Source organism: Molossus molossus, unplaced genomic scaffold (genome assembly GCF_014108415.1).
Source record: "Molossus molossus isolate mMolMol1 unplaced genomic scaffold, mMolMol1.p scaffold_m16_p_4, whole genome shotgun sequence".
Lineage (NCBI taxonomy): Eukaryota > Metazoa > Chordata > Mammalia > Chiroptera > Molossidae > Molossus > Molossus molossus.
Genome location: NW_023425377.1, coordinates 34,468,527 through 34,496,403, shown reverse-complemented (window position 1 = coordinate 34,496,403; position 27,877 = coordinate 34,468,527). Strand labels below are relative to the sequence as shown.

At 44.4% G+C, this 27,877-nt stretch overlaps 1 protein-coding gene across 1 annotated transcript in view; it reads left to right on the top strand.

The window, feature by feature from the left end:
* CTNNA1 (catenin alpha 1) overlaps window positions 1-21,779 on the top strand; it is a 199,489-nt gene extending 177,710 nt beyond the window's left edge. The window contains exons 11-18 of the mRNA XM_036239742.1: window positions 3,117-3,273; window positions 12,289-12,489; window positions 14,108-14,259; window positions 16,881-16,991; window positions 18,065-18,246; window positions 18,346-18,451; window positions 19,762-19,896; window positions 20,631-21,779. Of these exons, the coding sequence (XP_036095635.1) occupies window positions 3,117-3,273; window positions 12,289-12,489; window positions 14,108-14,259; window positions 16,881-16,991; window positions 18,065-18,246; window positions 18,346-18,451; window positions 19,762-19,896; window positions 20,631-20,918 (1,332 nt within the window). The 3' untranslated portion in view covers window positions 20,919-21,779. The remainder of the gene's footprint in view (window positions 1-3,116; window positions 3,274-12,288; window positions 12,490-14,107; window positions 14,260-16,880; window positions 16,992-18,064; window positions 18,247-18,345; window positions 18,452-19,761; window positions 19,897-20,630) is intronic.
* Window positions 21,780-27,877: the final 6,098 nt, after the last annotated feature.

Here is a 27,877-nt window from a genome sequence, read left to right as displayed (position 1 = left end):
TTGATACATGAATGAATTGATGAGTTAATTAATGACTTGGGTAGTCCACAGTGGTGAAGCACCCAGGGAAATGAATGTCAAGAAGGAAAAGAGACAAAGAACAAGCCTTGAAATGATGAAAATATGGGAGACCACAGCATAACACATGAGAAAGACAGGATGTCTCTTCTTCCAAATAATTTATTGTCCAAACCCATACACTTTCTTTTTAATCCTCCCCCGAGGATATTTTTCTGTTTATCTGCAGATAGAGTGGGAGGGAGAGAGAGAGAAACATTGATGTGAGAGGGACACATCGACTGGTTGCCTCCAACATGACCCTGACCAGGGCCGGGGACAAACCGCAACCAAAGTACATGCCCTTGACCAGAATCAAACCTGCAACTCTTTGGTCCATGGGCTGACACTCTACCGCTGAGCCAAACCAGCCAGGGCCAAACCCATATACTTTAAATAGTAGTGGGCTATTAGTAATTAATAACTGGGATGTCATAGTCCCCTTATGTCTATGAATCTTTCATTGATTGTCTTGATAGTCTGTCACTTCCTGTCATTTAGTGGTGAAGAGGAAGAGTTGCACCAGTCTAGTGGGTCTAATTCTTCAGTTTGTTACAACTACTGTCTTTGAGGGCTAATTCTTTGGAATATCCCTCCAATCTATTGGGAGTTATACACATGACTTGAAGGTATGTGGTTCTTATTTCACCTAAAAAAAAAAATCATCTGTACTCCATCACCATCAGTTTCCTCTTATCTTTGCTTCCCTTCCAAGTTGCATTATTAGAAACACATTTATTTTTAATAACCCATAAGCACCTTGTACTGAGAAATCCTTTTATTTTTTTAAACTTTATTTCATTATTTTTCCCATCACCATTTGTCCCCCATATCCCCTCTTCTGCCTCCCTCCTTCCCGCCCCATCCCCAACACATTGACCACACTGTTGTCCGTGTCCATGAGTTCTTTCTTTTTTGCTCTGTTTCTTCATGCCCCTCATATCCCTGCACCAGAGCTTAGAAATTTTAATTAATCTCTCAGCTAATTTTTATACTACTTATATTACTCATTCAGTGAATACTAAGAACCTGAATAGATATTTCTCTCAAGAATTTATACTAACGGTCAGTGCATACATGCAAAGAACTACAACATCTCTAGCCATCAAGGAAATGAAAATCAAAACCACAATAAGATACCACTTCACACCCACTAGGATGGTGATAAATTTTTTAAAAAGGGCAAAACAAGTGTGAAGATATGGGGAAAGGGGGACCCTCATACATGCTGGTGGAAATGTAAAATGATACAGCTACTTTGGAAAACAGTAAGGCAGTTCCCAGAACGTTAAACATAAACCATATAACCCAGCAATTCCACTGCTAGTTATATACCCAAGAATAATGAAAACACAAAAACATGTATATGAGTATTCATAGCAGCATTGTTCATAATGGCCAAACAGTGGAAACAATTCAAATGTCCATAAACAGATGAATGGATAAATAAAATATGGTACAACCATATAACGACATATTATTCATTAATAAAAAGAAATACTAGAACATTTTATAGCTATGTGGACGAACCTTAAAAACATTAAGTAAAAGTCGCTAGTTATAAAAACCACATATTAATGTGATTCCATTTATATTAAATATCCAGAATAGGAAAATCCAGAGAGATAGAAAGTTAAGTTATTTTTTTTTTTTTATCCTCACCTGAGGATATTTTTCCATTTTTTTGTACAGATAGAGTGGGAGGGAGAGAGAGGAAGGGAGAGAGAGAGAGAAACATCGACGTGAAGGGACACATCGAGTGGCTGCCACCCGCACGACCAACCAGGGCCGGGGACAAACTGCAACCGAGGTACGTGCCCTTAGCGGGAACCCAACCCGGGTCTCTCCGGACCGCAGGCCGACGCTCTAACCGCTGAGCCAAACTGGCCAGGGCGAAAGTTACGTTATTGGCTACCAGGAGATAGGGTTAAGGAATGTTGATGGAAAATGACTACTAATGGATATAGGGGTTTTTTTTTGAAGTGATGGTTGTACAACTGTGAATATACTAAACATTGAATTGTGCAGTTTAAATGGGTGAATTGTTTGGTATGTGAATTATATCTCAACAGAGCTATTTTTTAAAGAAATGACTTTTTAAACAATAAATTTTATACTTTATGCTCAGTTATTATATGTCAATATGCCTGTTAGAAAAATGCTTGGCAGAAGTCTCCTGATAGTGAAAGAGGTACAGGGAGTTGACCCACACCCTTCTTGACCCTCAGTGTTGACCTGATTTCCAGTTCAGTCTAAATTAGAGTTGGTAAACTTCTATAAAAAACAGATAATAGATATGTCAAGCTTTGTGTGATATTCTCTGTTGCAACTAGTTAATCCTGTTGTAGCTTGAAAGCAGAACTAGGCAAAATATAAATGAATGGATGCTGCTGTATTTCAATAAAACTTTATTTATGGACACTGAAAAAAAGAAAAATGCTTGGAATTGGAATACAGTATACTGTTCACACATGTGCTTAGATAATATATTGAAAACCTGAAATGCCTAATGTATATCACGAGATTGTTAAGAATGTGGGTTACTAGGACAAACATAGTTACCCTACAACAGGAAAATAGTGATATACATCCATAAATAGAATAATAAACAATGTTTTAAACATATTTAATGATATGGAGAAGTATTTAAAAGAATAAGATCGTTTTATGTAGCATATAATTCTAAATGTATATTTTTTGACATGCATACATATGTATGTATATGAGGAGAACAAAGCCTGGGATATAATATCAAAAATTATAGAGTTGCTGTTGCATAGTGGAAAGATTAGATATTTTTATTTGTTTGTAATTGTCCATATTTTCAGTGTATTACTGTATTTCTATATTTCAAATGTGTTGCTTCTGCATTCACATATAAATACCTATTGTTGAACACACTTCTCTACTCCATCTTTGTGTTATGGTGAAATGTGGTATCATGTGTCCTGTGAAATGCATATGAAACAAAGTCATCGTCACTCTACTGACCATATTATTTCACTTGTTTTATTTTCATGACTCTGAAAGGTAAACAGTGAACTTGACTATTTTTGCAGGTTATCAATGCTGCATTGGCTTTAGCAGCAAAACCACAGAGTAAGCTGGCCCAAGAGAACATGGATCTCTTTAAAGAACAGTGGGAAAAACAAGTTCGTGTTCTCACAGATGCTGTCGATGACATTACTTCCATTGATGACTTCTTGGCTGTCTCAGGTAATCAGCTGGTTCCCCAGAGAAATATGTAAGGATGTGCATAATTTTTTGCCTAAGTTACGATAATGAACAATCAAAATGTTCCCAATTCTGGACAGGTAAGTTATTTTAACAATAATATTGTGCTGGTTTTCATTTCAACTAAAAACAAAAAAACTACTATAGACTCCTGAGAGTGGGAGGTGGCACTGGAGTTGTTTCCCATGTGGTGGGGCTGGTCTCTGACCTAGAAGCATGAATTACAAAGCAGGCTGGCAGAGGGTTTTTCCTGTTTGTGAAGAGTAGGATCTTGCAACTGACTTGTACAGCACCATAACCATCCACCCCTCTTCCTGCTGTTGTGTTGAGGAAAAAGCAAGTCCTTTGTCCTAGTAGAGGCTGTGATCATTTGTTATGAGCCAGTGAAACGTAGAAGGGAATCCCAACACCATCACCTTTAGTTTATTTTGTGAAAAAAAATTTTTTTCATTGCTTGGAAATCTCTCCCTCACAAATGATCATAGTTGAACTGCCTACTTTTAGAAAGACTTTGTCTGCATGATGCACAGACAGAAAACAGAAAGGAAATATTTAAATGCCATTTAATTATGAACTTGCAAAAAATAAATCTGGGTAATTCACCTCACAAAAACAGTTGATTTCATTATATAAACATAAACTGGTAATGACATAGTAAATTGCATTCATATAGAAAATGTCTGTCAACTGCAATTCACTATTTATCACACAGAGATAAATTTCAACCCATCTCCTTGAACAAGTATAAATGCATTCTCCATTTAATGGGGCCTCTGCTGTCCTTTGCTGTACTGCTTGCTGCTTGGAGATGCCAGATTTCCTGAGGCCAGCGGTGTGGGCAGAGTTAGCGGCTGGGTACTTGTAGGGCTGAAACTACCTTTTACCCCAGGGAACCACAGGCTGGAACGGGGGAGATGAGAGTGGTAATGGGGCTTGAAACAGAAGCGGGGCCTAAGTACATGCACAGCACAGTCCTCCAGCAGTGACCTACATAAGGTGACAGTGTGTTCTGCATACCAATGTCCTCTGGTCTCTGCCCACTTTCCTTGGGATTGGTGGCTCTACTTGATAGAGTGAGGAGCAGGCAGTCTGGTAAACCATCCTGCTGCAGAACCACCAAATTACAGGTGCTGGTACTTGAAAACAGAACCTATTTGCAAGCATATCTTTGCAGGTGCCAAAAATGCAGCAATGGCTTTTTTGGGAAATCTTGGCCTTCTGTTGTTTTTCCCAGTGAAGTACTGAATTAGTCTTTTTCATAGGTTTAGAGAAAAACATTCCACCTTCACAGCACACTTTTAAACAAACAACAAATTCTGAACTCTCAATGCAAAGCCCCTCTCTGGAGACAGCTATGCCATTCCTAAACTTGCTCTCTAATGGTGAGGGTGGGTATAACTCAGGCTTGGTCTCAAGGGATCTTCAGTCCTTCTTACAGCAAAATAAACTGAAAGAGAATCAAATGTCCCTCACACATCATTCTTCAAATCAGAGAACAAAAGGTGGGATTCAGGCAGTATCTTTAGGGTATGTGATATAAAACATAAGAATGATGAAGAGAAATCAGATTCTTTACCAGATACACTTTTGTCTGGTATGTTTAATTTTTACACAAATATAGAAAGTATAAGGGTTGACTTGATGGAAAGGAATTTAGGCAGTTTCTATTTAGCATATAAAAAGAGAACAGTTCTTTTAATCAGAAATGGTGGTATTTTCAGAGCATCTGAGTTTTAGAGGTCTACCCTGGTGTGTTTCTCTAATGTTTTGTCACAGATTTGCCTAGCACTGTCTAGTAATCACATTAATAACAATTCCTCTGTTTTTTGTGATGTGCTTTTTAGGAGCATGGGATGAAGGGAGGAGACAAGCAAATGCCTGTACAGAGTTCTCCGTTAACCAGTTAATTATTAGCATTCAGACTTCTTTATACCCTTGTGACCTACCTCACTCATGGCAGCTTGAGCACTTTTTATGTTTGGGGAGTGGGGGGACTAGAGATGTCTCCCCTTCTCACCTGACACATAACCTCAGTAGGGAAGTCTTGACTTGCTCTCATTGAGAGGAACTTCACTTTTAGCCGGGCAGGTCCCCACTGGTTCCCCGTTCTTGGTCCTGGTGCAGCTCAGCATCTCTAGATGTGCAGTGTGGATTGGAGAGCAAGTATCAAGCTGCGGCAGTCATGGGCAGTCTTTAGATAAGAAGCCATGTCTTGGCCTTACGCTGATCTGCCCCCTTGGCCAATTTCCCCTTGCCTTTAACACGCTGGTGCTTCAGTAGTCTCATCAGTAAAGTGAGTGTGTTTCTGAGTAGGGGGACTACCAGGCAAGTGCTTGGCAAGGGGTTTGGTGGGCTTCATAAAAAAATGTTGCCAAATGAAAAGTGATAATGCTGCTTGACTCTTTGGAGTGATTGTTCTCTGCTGTGTTCTGGAGCCTTGTGGCTCTTAGGCAGTGTGAAAATTTTTATGGAATATTTCCACTAATGATTTTCTACCATCACATTCCCACTTGGAATCCATGGGGCCTGGATGTTTGCTGTAGCCCATCTAAGGGGAAGTTATTTAGGGAACAGGACTGAGAGGACCTGTGGTGCTTTAGTTCTGTTGTGCCTGGATATTCTGTTCCATTGGTTCCAGAAGCTCCCTCATACTTATCACAAGGCATATCCTTAATTTGTGGCTTAGAAAGTAGTGGTCTTATGTATAATCTGTTGAAGCCACAAGACCCTGATGCCAGTGTTTTCTGAATCTGAAGGGCAAGGGCAACTTGAATTACTGCATGTCAAACATCACACAGTGGCACTTGAAAATAGAGTTACATGCATACTACCCCAGGGAGGAGGGATGGGGACTCCTTTTCCCCAAGCTGTTCTATCCATAATGTTGCCTTGTAAATATTGGAGATGGTTTAGGATGCTAGAGTGCATTCAGCAAACTGAATATATTTACAATGGCTGATTCCTTATGGATGGTGGTTTGAAATTTATCAAAGTGATAAAGACTGTTTGAATTTCATTTGAATTGTATTTGATGAACATTTTCCATGGAAATGCAATTTACTTTCTCATTTGTTTGCTTTGCTTACATGTGGAAGTTTTTTGGTTCTTTTTTTAATTTTTAAAGATTCTGTGGTTCTAATTGGTTTGTTACTTTTACCAAATGCGCTCACAAACATATATTGCATTAGAAATTTTGGGGCTACACACAAGAGTGGTAATTTGTACTCTTTCTTCTTTTTTTTTTTCTTTTTAGTCCTCACCCGAGGACATTTTTTGATATTTTGTTCAGATAGAGTGGGAGGGAGAGAGAGAGAGAGAAACATCGACGTGAAAGGGACACATCGAGTGGTTGCCACCCACATGACCCAACCAGGGCTGGGGACAAACTGCAACTGAGGTACATACCCTTAGCGGGAACCGAACCCGGGTCTCTCTGGACCGCAGGCCAACGCTCTAACCGCTGAGCCAAACTGGCCAGGGTTGTACTCTTTCTTCTTCATGATGTATTAGTGTGCCCAAAGAATGTGGTCTGATTTGGGGGACATTAACTTAAAGGATTATTGTACCTAATTTTTGTTCTTGTGTTTCATAGCAAAAATGCAGAACTGAAGAGTTTCTCTCTTTTGAGGAAGTGGCATAGATAGTGGTGAAGTTAGATTTGATTTCTGACTCCCTTGCCCACTAGCTCTCTGACCTCAGGCAAGTCATTCAAAACTTCTGTACCCCCGTTTCCTCATTGTGATTTAAAAGAAAAAAAGACAATCCCTGGCCGGTTTGGCTCAGCGGTTAGAGCGTTGGCCTGTGGTCTGGAGAGACCTGGGTTCGGTTCCCGCTAAGGGCACATACCTCAGTTGCAGCTTGTGCCTGGCCCTCATTGGGTCGTGTGGGTGGCGACCACTCAATGTGTCCCTTTCACATTGGTGTTTCACCCTCTCTCTCTCTCTCTCTCCCACTCTATCTGAACAAAATATCAAAAAATGTCCTTGGGTGAGGATTAAAAAAAAAGACATGACTACCATTTTAGGTAAATGTCAAGCCCCCAGAGTATTTCCTGTTATATAAAGTCCTTTATATATCAATATATCAATATTACCTCCTATGTGTGCATAAGATTGCACCAATAAAGATATCCATAGCAAAGGGTATGCAGGACGGACCCTGTCATACATTGTGGACTGAAATATAAGTCTATGCATCCTTTTTGGGAAATGCCAGTTGGCTTGGTTCCTGGATGGCAATTAGGCTCCAAACATCTACTTTAAACATATATGCCTTTGATTTAGTAATCCTATTGCTAGAAACTTTCCCCAGGGACATGTACACACATGTTTGCCAAAATACCTGCACAAGGATATTCACTTAAACCAAAATGTGTAAGGGAATTATGGAACTACATAGACATTAAAATATAGTGTGTCCCCCAAAAAGTGTATACACAACTTTGAATAATTATAAAGCCAGTAGTTATTAAAATACATTTTATTTTCAAAATGTACTAGAATCTACAGACACTCTGTATACATTTTGGGGGGATACCCTGTAGATGAGGTAGATCTGTAGAGACAGACTTAAAAAGGTTTTCAAATGAAAAACAGACATAAAGTGTCCATAATATGATCCCTTGTAGATAGACTGTTGTATGTATATGAATTTTTTCCCCTTTAGAAGCACCTACAAAAACAGCTGTATTGAGCCATCAGTCTTTAATGGGGTACAGATGGGTATATAGTCATAATGGACCCAGGCCGAGTTTTGTGGGAATTTCTATTAAAATTTAAGTAATTTATGGTTTAAGTTAGTGTGGGTACTTCCAACACTCCCATGTCTGCACATGGGCTCCAGTGTAGAGAGCAGGGTTGGTGTGTGTCCTGGGTGTATGGTGGCCTCAGCTGGCCGGGGCTTCCTACACACAGCTGTTTAGTGAGCTTAAAGAAGATTACTTTAGTCAGCTTCCTGAAACAGGCGGCTTCCTTGTCGCTAAAGAATGGCAAGCCCTTTCCTGGTTTAGGTTCATCTGCATGAAAGGCAGTATAAATTCAAGGTCTAAATTGACTTTTAAAAACATAGTTGTCTAGATGAAAGCTAACAAATCCTTGGTGGAAGTTTGGGCCACTTTGTTTAGTGAACAAAAAGAATCCATACTTCATTGATTCTAAGATGTGCTTTCCCCCTAGTCCCACGTATTAACAATCCTGAAATGGATGAGTTTTAAAAGCTCACTGATATGAGAAAACACTGGTTCACAGTTTAGTTAGTATCACCTTTTCTTTTTATTCCTTTTCTTAGTGATACAGGATACAAGTATAAAATGTGTTAGATTCAGTTTATTTTAAAGCAGTTTTTAACCCAAGGCCTAATATGGCGGGCAGGCGCTATACTGTTCTGTTCAGTTAAATATAATATGTAGAGATTTTATATGTAAAAGATGCTTCTGACTGGCTCCAAATCCTCTTATTCTTATATTTGATTCAAATAGCCCCTAAACTGTAAAGTTTGAATATGTAAAGTTGAATATGTTTTCTCTTTCAATAGTATAACAATTAAAACCCTAACAAGTCTAATTTTATTTAGTACACGCTAAATTATGGTCTTAGCTATATTGTGGTTGTTCATTCTTCCCTTTTGTAATAGGAATTCTTACTATATTATGGATTTCCTTGGGAAAATTTTTATTAATATTTAAAGACTTTCAGAGCAATTTTAGGTTCACAGCAAAATTAAAAGGAAGGTAGAGATTTCCCATCTAGTTCCTGCTTTCACACATGCACAGTCTTCCCCATATTCAACATCCCTACCATAGTGGCACATTTGTTAAAATTTAATAACCCAAAGTCCATAATGTACATTATTGTTCACTTTTGGTGGTTTAACATTATATGGTTTTGAACAAATGGACCCATCACTATAATAGCGAGTATTCACTGGCCTAAAAAAATCTCTGTGCCCTGTCTCTTCATCCCTCCTCCCTCCAACCCCTGGTCATTTTACTGTCTCCATAGTTTTGCCTTTTCTAGAATGTCATATAGTAGGAATCATATAGCCTTTTCAGAATGGATTTTTTTCACTAAGTATTATGCATTTAAGATTCCTTCATGTCTTTTCATGGCTTGATAACCTATTTCATTTTAGTTCTAACTAGTCCATTGTCTAGATGTACCACAGTTTCCCCACTTGAAGGACATCTTGGTTGCTTTTAAGTTTGGGCAATTATGAATAAAGCTGCTATAAACATGTATGCGCAGGTTTTTGTGTGGACATAAGTTTTTATCTTCTTTGGATAAATACCAAGGAGTGTGATTGCTGGATCATATGCTAAGAGTATGTTTAGTTTTGTAGCAAAGATGTTTTTACCAAATCTCTTTTCAGTTGTAATTGTTCACATTATTGTTTGTTTCTCATTGTGATTTTTTTCATCTTATTCCATTATACTTGTGATTTTAGAACAAAGAGATCCTTGTAGAGTCCCTGCCTGTAGTCTCTTGGGAACTACAAAAAGGAGGGCCTTGGTTCTTGGGGCCCAAAGGCGGGGCATCATGGTGGCTCTGTTCTTTGCTGTGTCTGCTGAGTACTTGTGATGAAAGGAAATGCATATCATGACCACTTTCTTGTTTTGGATTTAAGAGGTGAAGCTTATTGTTATCTCCCTTCCAGATATTGTCATATCGTCGTATAATGTGACTATGTTAGCAGAGGCCGTGAAAGAAGGGTCTAGGCTTTGAAAGTGTATTAGATCAGGAAGTGTAGTCCTGGGTAATGATATGTCAAAACAAGGTAGCCAGGGCTGGCAGAGAAATGACTAAATGTGTTTCTTTTTTTTAATCCTCAACCGAGGACATTTTTGCATTCATCTTCAGATAGAGGGAAGAAGAGAGAGAGAGAAACATCAACCTGAGAGAGATACATTGACTGGTTGCCACCCACACAACCCCAACTGGGGCCAGGGACAAACTGCAACCCAGGTATATATCCTTACCAGGAACCGAACCCGGGTCTCTTTGGTCCGTGGGCCAACGCTCTAACCCAGTGGTTCTTAACCTGTGGGTCGTGACCCCTTTGGGGGTCAAATGACCCTTTCACAGGGGTCGCCTAAGACACAACAATAGCAAAATTACTGTTATGAAGTAACAATGAAAATAATTTTATGGTTGGGGGTCACCACAACATGAGGAACTGTATTAAAGGGTCACGGCATTAGGAAAGTTGAGAACCACTGCCTGAGCCAAGCCAGCCAGGGCTAGATGTGTTTCTTAAATATGTTTTCTTAATTGATTTTTTTTAGAGGGAGAGAGATAGATAGAAACACCAATGTAAGAGAGAAACATCGATGGGCTACCTCCTGCATGACCCTCACTGGGGATCAAGCCCAAAACTTGGGCATGTGCCCTGACTGGGAATTGAACTGGGGCCTCTCAATCCATGGGACAAAGCTCAATCCACTGAGCCACACCAACCAGGTCAGATGTGTTTCTTAAGCAGATTACATTTTTACTAATTGTTCTGGCTCTTCCATAAAAACTGGGACCACTAATCTTTCACCTGTTGTGCCAGGTATTCTCTTGGTTTAAAGGAACAGACATGTCTTTGACACTGTTGCTGAGAGTTCTTCACATGTCTCGAAGAACCCTTCTTTCTGAGCTGGAAGGAAGTGGCCAGGAGATAACTGGGGGGGCTTTCCTTTGGTTCCTTGCCCACCTACCCCATGGAGTTCGGGCAGCCCTGTCATTCTGGCTGTCTGCTGGTCTCTGGGTGAGTGAGAACATTCCCTTTCTCATTCTGGGTCTGCCCCTACAGATCGACCTTATCCATTTTGACAGTGGTGTGGTGTCCATAATTTATTACTCTGCTCTTGAACATTTGGGTTGTCTCCACTTTGCTATTATCAATGAGTTTTAAGTGAAATCCTTACTCTGAGGTTCTCAAGATCCAGTGTCAAGCTTTTTGCTTTGAGTAAAAATAGTTTGGGTGGGTCTTCTAATTCCAGCCCTGTGACTGGTAGGAGGCACGTGTCAGCTTAACAGAATTTAAGAATTTCAGGATTTCCATAAATATCACAACAGGCCTACCTGCAGCCCATAAGAGGGTTAAAAAACCGTTTCCTCCGGTGTGCTCCCTGGGCCTCCTCCAGAAGAGGCTCCGATTTGTTTTCCAGCACCTTCTCTTACGCCAGAGGGCTGTGCGGGCTGCCACTGAGGGAGGGGTGGGCACTGGGAGGATCAAGTCTCGCAGTGAACCAACCTTTTCTTCTAATGTAGACTTTGTTGGGGATGTAAGGTCAGTGAAATTATTTAAGGGAATAAGTTCTTGAGGTTTCTGTTATCTGAATCATCTACTTGGCTTATAGAACACCTGTGCCTTAAAGATGGTCCTCTTTCTCCTCTGGAATAAAGATTGTTATTCTTGGAGGTGATTACAGGTTGAGTTTCTGTGGGACAGTTAATCTCTCCTTCTCTTCAGTGAAATAACACATGTAAAGCTTTTGGCCATGGAGCTGGCACAAAGTGAGCACTATTACACACCAACTCAGTCATCTTCTCAGCATGGGAACAGAGGGTGTCAGGTGCGTGCTGGACTTATTTGAGGTGATCACTTCGTGAGTTATAAAAATGTCTAATCAGTATGTTGTACACCTGAAATTGGTATTTATTATATGTCAACTATAATTGAATTTTTTTATTTTAGTTATTTTTTTAAATCCTCAGCCGAGGATATTTTTCCATTTATTTTTAGATAGAGTGGGAGAGAGAGAAACATCAATGTGAAAGAGACACATTGATTGGTTGCCTCCCACATGACCCTGACCAAGGCTGGGGACCTAATTGCAACCAAGGCATGTGCCCTTGACTGGAATTGAATCCATGACTCTTTGGTCTGTGGGCTGACACTCTAACTGCTGAGCCAAACCAGTCAGGATGAAATTTTTATTTTAAAGGCAAAAAAAAAATTGCCCCTTCTTGTAGAAGGCCGCCTCTCTCATTCAGCTTTTTGCTTGTTCCTCAGAGAATCACATATTGGAAGATGTGAACAAATGTGTCATTGCTCTCCAAGAGAAAGATGTGGATGGGCTGGACCGCACAGCTGGTGCAATCCGAGGCCGGGCAGCCCGGGTCATTCATGTGGTCACCTCCGAGATGGACAACTATGAGCCAGGGGTTTACACAGAGAAGGTGCTGGAAGCTACCAAACTTCTCTCCAACACAGGTATGGGAACTCCCTGCCTTATTGGTGCTCCCCACACAGAGACAGCCTGGGTGGGCTAGGTTATTCTGTTCGTCCAGGCCCTGTGGGTGGGGTGTAGGAGATCAGGACTCAGGTCTTTTTTTTTTTTTTTAATCCTCACCGGAGGACATTTTTCCATTTTTTGTGGTCTTTTTTTTTTTTTCCTTTTCTTTTTCTTTATTGATTTTAAAGAGAGAGGAAGGGAGGAGAGAGATAGAAGCATCGATGAGGGAGAACATCAATGGGCTGCCTCCTGCATGCCCCCCACTGGGGATTGTTCCCACAACCTGGGCATGTGTCCTGACTGGGAATCCAACCGGCGACCTCTTGGTGCATAGGTTGACACTCAGCCACTGAGCCACACCGGCCAGGCAGGACTGAGGTCTTAAGACAAGAGTTCTGGGTGGACATCAGACTTGTGAGAAGTTGGTCAGCCAAATTAAAGCCTCATAAACAGATTTCCTTCATGTGGATCCCATGATTAATGATGGGAACAATTCTTTCTTTTTTTTTTTATCCTCACTGAGGATATGGTTTTCTTTTACTTAATTTTAAATCCTCACTTGAGGATACTTTTCCATCTATTTTCAGACAGAGTAGGAGGGAGGGAGGGAGAGGGACACATCAATGCGAGAGACACACATTGACTGGTTGCCTCCTGCGCGACCCCCACCAGGGCCAGGGACTGAACCACAACTGAGGTACATGACCTTGACTGGAATCAAACCTGAAACTCTTCGGTCCATGGGCCAATGCTTAAAGTGCTGAGCCAAATTAAGGCTTTCTTTTAATTGATTTTAGAGAGAGAAGAAGGGAAAGAGAGAAACATCAATGTGAGAGAGAAACATTGATCGGTTGCCTCCTGTACATGCACTGAACGGAGATTGAACCCCCAACCTAGGTATGTGCCCCGACCCTGAATCGAACCTGCAACCTTTTGGTGTACAGGACAATGCTCCAACCAACAGAGCCATACCAGCCAGGGCTGATGGGAATAATTCTGAATGCACTATCTAAGATGAACTTTTGAGTTAAGTCTTTTGTTAGTGAATAAATACTAAATTAAGGAAGGCCCCATTCTTTTTTTTAATCCTCATCCAAGGACTTTTTTTTTGTTTTTTTGTTCAGATAGAGTGGGAGGGAGAGAGAGGAAGAGAGAGGAAGAGAGAGAGAAACATTGACATGAAAGGGACACATCGAGTGGCTGTCACCCACACGACCAACCAGGGCCGAGGACAAACTATAACCGAGATACATGCCCTTAGTGGGAACCGAACCCGGGTCTCTCTGGACCACAGGCCAACGCTCTAACCGCTGAACCAAACCAGCCAGGGTGAGGAAGGTCCCCATTCTTAAGCAAGGCCTCAAAGTAATCTCACTTCAGGTTCTCAACTATCTAACTTCTTTGCTGTAAAATCTGATCAGAGACAAAGGCGATGATTCGAGTCTTTGGAAAATACGGCATTTAATTTATTTCAACCCTAAATACTTCTCACGTAGGTAGAAGTAGAGGCTCTGTATAGCACACCTCGCCTTCTGAGTGAGGTTTAGGGAGGGCTGATAGAAGGATGTTGTCTACCATGCCTCTTTTCCCGCACAGTTATGCCGCGTTTTACTGAGCAAGTAGAAGTGGCTGTGGAAGCCCTCAGCTCAGACCCTGCCCAGCCCTTGGATGAGAATGAGTTTATCGATGCCTCCCGCCTAGTATATGATGGCATCCGGGACATCAGGAAAGCAGTGTTGATGATAAGGGTGAGTAACTGCATTTCAGATGTTTTAACAGCTCTTTCTCATCATTTGCTAAACCTGAGCACAATGCAGATGCGTTGGCAGTATATTAAAACCATGAATCTAAAAGCTGTTAGAATGAGATATATTTAATTATGTTGTCTAAAATGACTTTTAGTTGCAAGTTAGAGCCCAAACTCAGGCTGAGAATAGGAGCTAGTATGAGTTAGCATTGATTTAATTTAGAGCAATCACCACAAATATGAGGTTTCCATTTGAGTTAGAGAGATGTTACAGAAAATAAAGGCTTTTCAGTTAATTTCAGAAAATGGACTATTTCCTTAATGCAGGTTGAAGTTATTCTTCAGGGAACCACCCCTCTCTTTGAAGGGGCAGCAGGCAGGATGCTAGAACCCCAGTGTGTTCAGGTGGGAAGGAGGGACTGTGGCAGCCCCTGATCATGTTCCCTGGCTCATGGCCTCTATGTGACCCATCTTCTCTGAGCAGTTCTTACCATATGAGAGAGTCTAGGGCCCGTCTGGGTTGGCCTAAATGGGTTTTGAGAAGCTAGCAACTCCTCTGCAATGCACCCTCAGGGTGCTAAGCCTGGGTCTCCAAGCTGCCTTTCCCATAGCAGATATATTTCACATACTGTTCTGAGCATAAGCATGTGGCTCTGGAAGCCGAGAGCCGGGGCTGTGCATGGCCATCCCGCAGCCTAGGCGGCTCCTTTGCTGTGCTGTTGATCTAGTTGGGGTAGAGGAGTTTCATTTGTACCTCTCAGGGTAGGCAGGGATTCTGTCTAAGAGCCTGCAGGACCTAGTTGGAAAGAGAGGCTATTTCTAAGGCAGTTTTATTAAGCTGGACCCATTTTATATGCATTGTAGAAACTCCTGGGAAGACTACTACTCTGGGGCAAGGAAGAAAAAGAACTATTTAGGGACTGCCCAGTTGGCTGCTGGCCGTTCCTGCAGGCCCCAGGTCACATGGACATGTTGGGGGCAAGGGCCACAGAGCTGGTGGAGCCTTTTGCATTCTTCAATCCTGCTGCTGCTAAAGAAGAACCCATGTTATGCAGGGGCCTGGCTGAATGCAAGGTTATACCCAGCGGCCCCATCTCTCAGTGGTGTGGAGGCATCCCTGGGTCACATACACCAGTGATGATGAACACAGCCCTGTTTCTCCAGAGGTCTTTCCATGCTAACAGACACCTAGAAACAGAATAAAAGAATCCTTAATGATGAAGAGGAGATTAATGTCTTTGGAGATTTAAGAGGGCTGAAACTGCATACTCTCCAGGAGATGCTTTTGCAAATTCTAGAGTCTATTCTGGGGAAGCAAGTAGAGTTGTGGGAAACCACATCTTGCGGGCAGGCTGGCAGCTTGGATTCCCCTTCCAGCTCTGAAAGGATTAGAATAGGCAATGGTGGCATAGTGTTTTGTGCTCCCAAGTCAGAGATACTCCAGGATCTTGCATTGACATGCTCTCTGGGGCTCACTAGTGTCTCCTGTGACCTCTGCTGTCTTCACCTCATCTCAACAAGGGTAGGCCTGGCCATTGCACCTGTATAGACTCTTGGTGGTTTCTCACATGCCCTCTGATTTGAGCCTCAAAGCTGGGCTTGAATTAGGTCCTGGTGCAGATGAGGGACTTGCCTCCTGCCACAAGCAGCTGTTCTGCCTGCTGCCCCATTACTGATAACTTCCAGAAGACGACATTAGGTTTCAAGTCAGCAGCTGATCATGCAAGACTGGAGGTAGTGCCCAATAAACATTTTATTTTATAATTAAAGCAGTGCTAGGACCACTAATCAGCCCCTTTGGTATTTACTCAGACCTTACCTGCCACGTTCTCTCTTTTCCTTTTATCAAGGGGAAAAAACATAAATTCTTCATCTATTTTTACTCTTCAAAGCAGCATTTGGTACCCTAAGAGAAAGCCCACTATTATTTAATTCATTTAATGTTCTTTTTGTCATAAAGTGGGGAAAGTTATAAGAATCTGCTTAATGTTATATAAAATACCTATTTTTTCCCCCCAGTCCTCACCTGAGGGTATTTTTCCATTGATTTTTAGATAGAATGGAAGGGAGGAAGAGAGAGAGAAACATTGATGTGAGAGACACACATTGGTTGGTTGCCTCCCGCATGACCCCATCCAGGGCTGGGAATCAAACCTGCAACCCTTTGGTCTGCCGGCCAATGTTCTAACTGCTGAGCCAAACTGGTCAGGGCAAAATACCTCTTATTTTTAGTATAGTATCTTTTCTACCCAGGACAGTTCTCACATTTGTCTTTAGATGTAGCTGATGGAGAAGTACATTAAGAGTAAAAATCTTATGTCAAAAGAGAGTCTTTACTCAGGGGTGGGAGTTGAAGCCCAGACCCCAGCCCTTTGGGAAGTGTGATGTGTTGCCCTCGCCTGCTGTTTGTTGGATGAGCTGCCAACATGTGCGACAGTGAGGCAGGGTCTCAGATGAATAATGAGTGATTTCAGCTTCATTACCCACGCCTGTTTGGAATGCTGCACGTGAAAATACAGAATGCGAGGTGTCCGTACATCAGGTAGGGGTGTGGGCTGAGAGGCCGGGGGCAGCTGGAGGCCCAAGATTGTGTCTGACTCATGATCTCACTTTTGGTGGCAGACTCCTGAGGAGTTGGATGACTCTGACTTTGAGACAGAAGACTTTGATGTCCGAAGTAGGACAAGCGTCCAGACAGAAGATGACCAGCTGATAGCTGGCCAGAGTGCCCGGGTAAGGGATCAGTTAAACTTGTTTTGTGGACCTTCTTTGTCTCTCCCTGGTCTTAGCTTTTTTCCCCCAGGAAAATACTCTCAGTATTGAGAACCCAGTTTCCCCCTTTTTTTTCTGGCAGTAGAATGGAAGTCAACTTAAGTTGTGAGCAGGATAGGGACATGGGCTTCCTCAGCTGTGCCCTGAGGCTAGTTTATAACCAGGTCCTGCATCGGGATAGCCTTAGGATCTAATCAACACAGTGTTTGTTAAAAGGATTGTAAAATCAATAAAGATTGTTGTCCTTGCCCATATCAATGATACCATGGTTATGAAATATTTATTTATGGGTTAAAATAACAGTGGCACATTCAAGAAAATCAGAGCGCTTGCATTCATTTGAGTCATTAAATCTTCAGTCAGTAGCTTTTATGTTTTGAGGAGGATGCCAATAAATATTTCCAAGGAGTCTTTCTTTCACTTTTCAGAAACCATTTTGAACAGCAAGTGCATCCCTACTTTAGGCCCCACTTGGTCATGAGCACTTTGGGAAGCTGAGTGGGGAGAGCCCGGGAGGCTTGAGGTGGGCAACAGGCCTCCAGGTACAGCTTTAAGGTTTAAATGCCACTGAAATATATAAAATGTATACTTCATTGGGTTCTCTCCCAGCCTTTTAAAAAATTTGCATTCTAAAACCACTTCTAGTTCACTTGGAAATGTCAGAGATGCAATGCGGCCACAGGAAATACCTGTTCAGGGCTGGCCAGGGGAGGACGGCGAGCATCAGCCCTTCTCTCCACAGCAGGAGACAGAGGGTAGAACTTTTAAAGAATTAAATTAAGCAGGTTCTGTTCCTGTGCGAGTGTGATCATGAAGCCTCCACATTAGGCTTCTACCCCTTACACTCTTGTTTTCCTCCACATTAAAACTTGTTCTTGAAAGTGGGTCGGGAATGGCCCTTCAGGCAAAATGAAACCTATTAAAGCATTATCCCACCTATGCCATAGATTGCTTGGTGGAAATGTTTTTGGCTAATGCACTGTGAGAATGTCATAATCTCTACATGTAAGAACTTTCTGTGCTTCTGATTTTAGGCACTCATGGCTCAGCTTCCCCAAGAGCAAAAAGCAAAGATTGCAGAACAGGTGGCCAGCTTCCAGGAAGAAAAGAGCAAGCTGGATGCTGAGGTGTCCAAATGGGACGACAGTGGCAACGACATCATCGTGCTGGCCAAGCAGATGTGCATGATCATGATGGAGATGACTGACTTCACCCGGTGAGCATGGCCCGGCTGCTCTGTAGCCACCTTCTCTTTTCTACTCCTCACCAACATGAAAGGCTTCTTTATATACAATGATCTTATTTTCTTTTTCAGAGGTAAAGGACCACTCAAAAATACATCAGATGTGATCAGTGCTGCCAAGAAAATTGCCGAGGCAGGATCTAGGATGGACAAGCTTGGCCGTACCATTGCAGACCATGTGAGTGACAGACTTCCTGGTGGGTCTTTAAATTCATCCTGGGTCTTAGGTAGCCCAGTCCGATCCATTCCTGAGGTGGAAATAACAATTATGTTCATGGGACACTCATGGGATACAACATAACACTTCTCTTCTCAAAAATTGTTCTTAACTCACCAAGCAGCATAGATTTTTAAGAATTCTTCTTTGACAAGTCTTATGAGGCAAGCCCAGTTTGCATGAGAGTTCATATCTGAAGCAGTTATGTCTCTTCCTGAAATCTTGACAGCTGAAAACCAGCTTCTCCTGGTGACTTGGTTAGTCTTGGTTCTCTTCAGAACTTCAGCTCTGGGCAAGCGCTGCTTCTGCAGGCCCAGCACACTGACAGCAGTGTGCGACCCACTTCACAGAAGAGTCAGCTATGTCCTCAGCACTGTAGGTTCTCAACTACCCAGCCTTCATAAACCCTTTATTCCCTGTATCGATAGGTCAGAAAATGTGTCTCCTACCTCCTGGGGAGCTTACATTTTCCCTGATGCTCCAAGACTCATTTATGGAAACGGTGTTTCTCAGCTGTGGTTCTCCGAAGCCCCCCCGCGCATCTGGGCTGGGTGACAGCAGTAGTCGTCCTAACCCCTCTTCCACGGGATCCAGTGCTGAGCGCTGGTGTTAGTCTTCCCACATGGTCATCTTAGAATGCATGTCTGATATGGCTCTGCTGTGCTCCTGTAAGCTTCTTAGGATAAAATTCAAAATTTCCAACATAGTCTACCACCCCCTCATGCACTGTGCCCAGTCTCATAGAGGGAAGTGTTTGCTCTAAGTACTTGAGAGGTGCTCTGCTTTTCTTTCTCTGGGTAAGGCTTCCTGAGCTGGCCCTGCGCTTGGGCAGCAGCCACCCTTGAATTTCCTGGTGGATGGTCAAGACCTCACAGTCCCCAAGAGCTTTTTTTCTTGTGATTCACTCATCCTCCATCTCTGCCTGAAGCGAACCTCTCCTTTCATCAGGTGTTTACAGTGTGTATCATAATTGAGCAGATAAAGTGTCTCTGGGCTGAAGAGCTATTGGGATGGTCATTACCAAGCCCAGAGCACTGTAACCAAGCTCTTGCTTGCTGAAGCTTTTTCTCACCTTCAGAGGCCTGGGCCCAAGCACAGGGTAGCCTAGCTCTATGACTGCCCCAGGTAATTGGGAAACTCCTCTCTCATGCCCTTTGTTCCAGCAAGGAAACCTCTTGGTGGCACCCTGAGAGGTTTAGAAATAGCTCCCGGGGGTGGGTGTGTTTGGGTCAGACCTGGGGTGCTCTGTGCTAAACCTACTCTCCCATCAGTGTCCAGACTCGGCCTGCAAGCAGGACCTGCTTGCCTACCTGCAGCGCATTGCCCTTTACTGCCACCAGCTCAACATCTGTAGCAAAGTCAAGGCTGAGGTGCAGAACCTTGGTGGGGAGCTTGTCGTCTCGGGGGTAAGTTTCATCTGTGAAAAGAAGTGGTTGATGGGAATATGCTGGCCTTCGTCCACATACACTTTCTACCTGCCCTGAACTGGGAAGGTGTGCTGTGGAAATCCCACAGATTTCTGCCTTGGAGGCCAGGGACTGCACCTCGGTTGCTCCCTTCTGAACTTCAGCTCTGTTTAGCGTGGTGTGGTGGATGACAGCTAGGAGCCATTACAGGGCTGGCCTCTTCCCTTTTGCTGGACACGCACTGGGAAAAGGTACTTTTTATCTTCCTTATTTTTCTTCCTCCACAGAAGAATTGAGCCTGTTCAAAATCTGCAGATAATACAACAAGGCCTGCCTCCTCCATGTGTCCCTGCTTGAGTAGTACCCCCATCTCTTTACCACATCACAGTCTGGGCAAGGAGGTGGTCTCGCTCAGTGTGCTGGGCTCCACTAATTCCCTGTGGCTTTTGCTAGTTCCACAGAATTTCTTTTCAAAATTTGCTCACCTGCTACAATGTTAGCGCCCTTGGGTATGGCTGACTCGCGTGTGAGGAGCAGGCGATTATACCTTACATTTTTATTACTATTCCCTTTTTTTCTTCAGAAGATTTGAAGCAGGTGTTTTCAGCGTACTTGGATAACAGTAGCCATTGGGAGAGAGATCATTAGTAATGGGGCTGCTGCCCAGCCCTGGACAGGTTGGAGTGGGGGGCTCCCCTCTCTGTTTCTCATCGCTCCGTGTTTGTGTCTCTCAGGTGGACAGTGCCATGTCCCTGATCCAGGCTGCCAAGAACTTGATGAATGCTGTGGTGCAGACGGTGAAGGCATCCTATGTGGCCTCCACCAAATACCAGAAGTCTCAGGGTATGGCTTCCCTCAACCTCCCAGCTGTGTCATGGAAGATGAAGGCACCTGAGAAAAAGCCCTTGGTGAAGAGAGAGAAACAAGATGAGACACAGACCAAGATTAAACGGGCATCTCAGAAGAAGCACGTGAACCCTGTGCAGGCCCTCAGCGAGTTCAGAGCCATGGACAGCATCTAACCTGTCCCCACACCTTGGGGCTCTTAAGATCAGTTGCTGTTCTTTACTGAAATGTATTTGCTAAATAGAACACTGATGTTAGATGCTACAGGAAAATAGATTTTAAACCTGGCCAGGTGGTAAGTTTTGCAAGGACATATTTGTGTTTAAGTTGATCACAAATACTTTCAGAATTCAGGAGCATATTTCTAGCTACATATTTTTTTTTATAAGGTTAAATAAAAATTCCATAACCAAAGAGAATCCCACATTAACTTGTTAGTGACACTCTTGACCAGGTTTTGTGGAGTGGCATTAGGGTTTGAGAGGAGATCTGACTCACTTCGTTCAGGCAGGCTGGCTGGTTTTAAATGCCGAAGATGACCCAGGCCTAGCAAACTGGGTGTCTTAGGAAGCTGTCCCTGGAGAAGGAACATTCCTAGAAGGGTCCTGAAATTCAGTAAAACAATGTATCATGAAGAAAACTGATTACTCTCTTTATGACATGAAATGAGAATTGTAATGCATGGTTACAATTACTAATGTACTCTGCTGCAGGACATATTAATAAAATTGCTTTTTTTTTCAGGCTAGAACGTTGTGATGCCATAATCAGAACATGCTTTTTTCCCTTTCTTCAGTTTCAAATGCAAACACATCATTGGGCTCACTTCTAATAATTGCAATGTTTCCTGCCTTGGGCTTGCAACAGAAGCCTAACAAAATAGTGTTTGCTTAGGCAATAATTTAGACTTTACCTTATTTGTGATTAATATAGCGATTACTATAGCTACAAGGTATAATTTTACTGTCTTATTTAAATTTTATGAATTTGATGTTTTTTACACTAACTTTTCCCAATAAAGTCCACCATGAAACCAAGTCCAAGAAGCCAAAGTTGTTTTTCTTTGCCTTCCAGTAGAGTCAAGTTTTATATGAAACGTCTCCTGGATTTGCCTCCAGCAAGGAGACTGTGCCTGTGGCTCTAGGCCAAGAGCTACGCAGCCTGGCCTTGTAGCTGCCATGCCAGCCCATCGGAGAGGGCCGTGCCTACCTCAGGAACACGTGTCCACTCTTTAGGGAGAAGGTAAAACCTGGAAGGCGTCCTTAAAGTCTCCACAGATAATACTCCTCTCTTTTGAGTTGTTTCCATCGGCTCAACCATACCAGGGTCATAGCTGCCTCTAAAATAACCCTCCTAACTCTATGTCCCTTCCCAGCAAATATCCCCACGTTGAGCAACTCCTGAGAGAGATGTATGTAGTCGCCCTTCCCCACTTCCGTTCTCTCTGCCACTTGACTACTGTTCCCTGTTGAGGGGCTGTCCACACCATCAGACTGATGGGTTCTCTCCTCATCTACCAACCTCACTATACAAGTACCCAGGTCAACACTCCCTCCTGGAAGCACCTTCTCTGCCTTTTCCTAGTCATTAACCAGCCTCCTGGCTTTAAATACAGTCCACAGGCCCACTTCTCCTGTAACCTGACGTTTATAACTGCCTGCCTCCTGAACTCTCCACATGGATATCTTAGTATCTCAAACTTGACCTGTTCAAATTCTTATCTTTAAAATGTGTTTATGTCACCCGGTCATCCTCATATTAGTTACCTATTGCTGTGTAACGAATTACCCCAAAACTTAGCAGCTAAAACAACAGTCATTTATTACCTCACTCTCTGAAGGCCAGGACTCCAGGAACAAACAGCTCCGTGGGAGGCTGCAGTCCCTGAAGGTAGAAGGGCTGCAGAAACTGCTTCCAGGCTCTCGCATGGCCTTGGCAGAAGGCCTCGGTTCCATGCTCCTGGGCCCTGCCCTGTGGCAGAGCAGTTGACACCGGCTTCCCCCGGAATGAATGATCTGGGAGAACAGCAACCAGACGGGAGCCACGTGGTTCCTGATCTCCAAAGTGATGTACCATCACTGCCACCATATTCTGTTGGTCACACAGCCCAGCCGTGGTACACTGTGGGAGGGGGCATGTGCCAGGAGGTGGACTCCCAGCCACCTGAATCCAGCCCACTGTGGTAACCCCATCAAGCTTCCCTGATCGAGCTGTTCCCCACACCCTACTCCTCACAGCAGTCGCGATAATTCCTATTAAACAAGTCAGGTTGTGTCATTCTCTTAGCACAAACCTTGGGGTGGTTTCCATCTCCCACTAAAAGCCCAAGTCCTCAAGGATGGTTTGGTCTCTGCCCTCCAGCCCCTCCCCTCACCATTCTTTGTCCCTCACCTTTTGCACCTGTGGTCCCACTGCCTGGTGCGCACTTTCCCCAGAGACACAGCTATACTTTAAGACCTTCAGCTGTCTTCACAAGTCCCCTTTGATAAATCCCCGCCATGCCCTCTCCATAGTATTGAACTTGCTTTGCATTTACAAGTCCATCTGTTTCTACTGTAAGCTTCACAGGGGCAGGACTCTTGATTTTGTTCATTGCTGACTCTCCAAAGCCAGGACATGGAATCTCAGGGAACTGCAGTGGGGCTGGACGCAGATGGGGCTGGCCTCCCTCCACTCACCCCCAAGTCCCAACTCAGGATCCAGGCTAACTCTGAAACATTCTCATGGCTTTTATTGACATCAGTTTGTCACATTCCAGAATTGTCTTCCATGCTTGAGCTCAGATCTCCGTCTATCCTCAGCGGCTTCACCTGGTCTGCTGGATGTCCTATAGCCCAGCACCCCAGCAGTCCCAGGCTACCTCCTCTCAACCCATCTACACCTGCGCAGAGGCCAAGGCCCCACCTCTCATCTCAATGCTACAAAGGTTCCTAAACCTGCCTACATCAGCCCCCAGCATCCACTATCCACTCTCTACCTCGTAGCAAAGGAGTCAAGCCTCTGCATGAAGCCCTCTGTCTGGGCTGCCCACCTGAGATGCCGGCAGCCCTGTGCCTCTTGCAGTGTGACCCTGCCCTCTGTACCCACACTGCCTCCTGGAGGTGGTTCCTAGGACCCCGTGCTCTCCCTGTGAGCCCATCACTTTTACCATATATCTTCCCAAACTTAATACCATTACATACCTAAAAAGACTAACTTTTGTTTAACTGCAATATCTTCAAAATAATGTTTGATGTGCTAGTTACACTTTTTCTAATATACATTGAAATAGCATTTTGATAAATGTTCCTGTATTACCTAAATTTGTCCAAGTGTCATCTCTGGAAACAATGGCCCACAGCTGCTGTTGCTGGCCTGGCCCTTGGCCATGGCACGTGGTATTACAGTGTCAGCGCTCACAGGACTGACGCACATTCTTCTGGGGAACAGTCAGCATTGGTCTCACTCCATCGACCAGCAAAGGGCCTGGTACATGCTAGAGAAACCGTTGTTGAACCATTCAAGCCATTCATCAATCTATCAAAAGATACCAGAAGGCCAAAAGAAGGCAGCTGAGGAGGCACCCCCAGAAATCCTGAAATCCTCCATCTTCTCAGAGACAATCTAAAGCAGCAAGGCCTGGGCTGAGCACCAGGGAGACTTGCTTCACCTACCCCTTTGCCACCTACTAAGAGAACACACTCCCCTGGGCATCCTGAAGTTTCTTGCTTCCCAGCAGAATAGGCACAACCCTCAGAGACACCTCCATCTGTGAAGGCACCTCATCAGCCTGGCACTCTGGGCTCGGCCACCCTCATCTGCTCTGGCCATTGCCTGCAGACGGGCTGCAGAGCCCAGCTCCTCTCCTTGCTGCCCTCAGCTGCCCTCCCTGCCCTGCTAACCACCCTGCACCACCTCCTATGGCCCCTGGGCAGATACTTCCAAGGCCCTACAGCCTTAATTTCCATAGGTCCCAACCTCCACCCAGGCCAAGGTCACCTCTCCACTGAAGGAAGAGAGAAGATGCCCTGTGGTGGACACGCCCAGAGCCCAGGTCAGGCCTTTACCCACAACCCCCCATTTCACCTTTACAACCTGTGAGGTGTTGGTATTACTACCACCCCTCAATCTTGACAGCCAAGTCACACAGCTGGCAAGCATCCAACACCCTCTTCCAACTTCAAGATCGTCCCTCCAAAGCCCCCAGGCTTCTGGAGCCTGAGGGCAGTGCAGGGGCCTGTGTTCCACCCCACCCCCGACCTTCCTCCCAAAAGGCTGACTAGCTGGGAACTCTCCCATGCTCCCACCCACATCTGCTCTGCCCCATCCCTGTCCCGATGCTCAGGTCTATTCCTGGTAAGAGGCAGGAACTCTCCAGGTCCCTGGCTAAGGCCACCCCCTGCCTTGTCACTGGATCCTGGCCTACACAAGGACTTTGTCCCGTAATTCTCCCCCTCTATTTCCTGCTTCCCCAAGTTTTTCTTCCTCCTGGATCTTTCTCATTGGCATACAAAATATCTTCTGATAGGTTCCATAGTTTTAAGAAAAAGAATACAAAAAGCTTCCCTGGAGTCCCTGTCTCCCCTCCCCCCTTACACAGACCCCTTAGATGAGTGTTTAGACCCCGTCTCCACTTCCTGCCTCTGCTCTCCTGCGCTCACACCTTCTGACCAGCCCTCCTGTAAGTAGCATGTGAAGTTGGCCACCCCCTCCCTCCTGGTGGAACCTCTAGATTTCCACATTCCTCGCCCTTCACCAATCCCTGCCCCTCACCTCCTGACCAGCTCAGCTCATTCTCCTGACCTCTAATGTTGGAGTGGTCCAGGCATCAGACCTTGGTCCTCCTCCTCCTGATTCCTCAGCCTTGGTGGTGTGTTGGTAAATGGGTAGTAACCAGCTCTCCAGGGCAGAGTTGGGATACTGGGATATGCTAAAAATCAAGGTTTTGTTCTTGTTTATATACATTTTACTCTTATAAAGGGATTGTAGCACAAAGTTCACAGATAATAACAAAATACGCAATACTCTACACTGTGGATTCCACACAGCCGACTGATTCTCCCAGGCTTTCATTGATTTTTGTTGAAATCCTGTACCCATGCTAACCGCAGTTGTAACTGACAAAGGAGTCTGGTCCCACCGGAATCCTGTTTGATATTTTGTTTACCTGAAGGAGTAGGATGGAAGTGAAACAACGGAAACACCTGTGGAGTTGCACTTGTTCATCAGTGAATGACTTCTCTGCTAAATCAGATAACTGTCAAATACTGTAAGACATTCCTTCGGATTTCTGTGCTATTGATAGATGGCACTTTTACATTTAATCAGCATTATTAACATTTTTAAAACATTTTCTTCATCACTTTAAGTCTAGACAATCAACTAAACAATAAATTAAACCTTGATGTGTAGCATTTCCCAGCGTCCTGGTGTAAACACTGCCACCACACCAGCTTTCAGACCACGAAGGCAGAGTTGGGAAGCACCAGGCACCACCCAGATATGACAGATGTTAGTAATCCCAAGAGCATAGAGAATGGTCGACTGTAAAGTAACCAGGAAAGCTGAGTATTTACTACCTCTAAAATTTTTGGTTTAGGTTTACATACAGTAAAATGGACACCTCTTGGTGTACAATTCTGTGAATTCTGACAAATGCATGGAGTTGTGTAATCACCACCACGTTCAAGATACACAACAGCTCCATCACCATCCCCCACAGTTCCCTTGTGCTACCCCCACCTTCAAAGTGTACCTGCAGCCCAAGCACATCACACTGCCTTCTCCTCCGCCACCACCACCCTGGCTCAGACCTCAGCAACTCGCACTTCCCGTTCTGCAGCAGACCCTGCACTGGGCTCCTACCTCTGTCCTTGCCCCTTTGTCATCTCTTGTCACCACAGTAACAACAGTGATCTTATTAAAATGTCAGTCACATCGAGTCTCTCCTCCGCTCACTCTATATGGCTTCCATCAGAGAGAAACTCCCATCTTTACCACAGCTGCAGAGATCTGCCCTCCCCTGTTGTTTACTCTTCCCCTGGCCACTGACTCTTGCTTTCTCCCGACCCCCCGCCATGTTCCTGCCGGAGGACGTCGCCTCGGCTATTCCCTTGGTCCAGGAGCACCCCGGCTGATCCCATGACTCAGGGCCTTGCGTCCTTCTGTCCCCACTCTATCCTTAGGCAGCTTCCCTAACCCTCTTTACCCTTCTTGTGTTTTATTTCCTCGGAGCTCTGCGCACGTACTGCCAGGCATCATATTATATACTTACTTGTCATGGTCTGCCCCTCCCCAGTACTTACCACTTCATGCCCTGGAACAGTGCCTGGCTCCCAGTTAGTCCTAAATCAAATTTAATTTGTAGATGAATTTATGAATAAGTGAGAAGCAGCCAGGAAAAAATGCCCAAAACCCTCCCCTTGGCTCCCGCTCCATCAGGACCAGGGCATGCCCCTTGGCCAGGCTAACAAGGCACCAGGGAATGCGGTCCCCTTGACCCCTGTGGCCCCACCTTGAGCCACTTAGCCCCTCACCCCCATCACTTCCTCCAGCTACGCTGAACTTGTAGGTTTCTCAAATGGACCACTGTCGCCTCAGGCCTTTCTGTATTTTCCCAGGGCTAAAGTCCTTCCCCTCTTTCACCCGGCCTGTTTTTCAAGCATCCTTCAGATCTGTTTGGTTACTACCAGTTCTGGGAGGCCTCCCCTGACCTCCTCAGCTCCAACCGACCAAAGCTTCCCCATCACATACACGTCACACTGTGACTGCCTCCCTCACCAGACTGTGAACTGCCTGACCGTAGGGCCTTGACTTACTAATCTCAGAACCCTGGGGCCTGACACTGAGTAAGTGCTCAATAAATACAATTGGAATGAATGAATGAACAGGTGAATTATTACAAACCAAGCCTGCTGAGTGATATAGGATGGGGAAATCTAGGGCCACCATCCCATTCCCCGTTCCCATCATCCTCACACACTGAGGGCCTGGTTCAGCCCAGTCCAGGGGTAGGGAACCAACAATCAGCCAAAACCTAGGAGGTGACAGCAAGTCACAGCTCTCAGCCAGTCTGTGATGCCGTAGGCCAAGAGCCCTGTGGCCCCACACGAGGAGGGTAGGAGAAAGAGGAACGCAGCCTGAAGGCCTGGGTAGG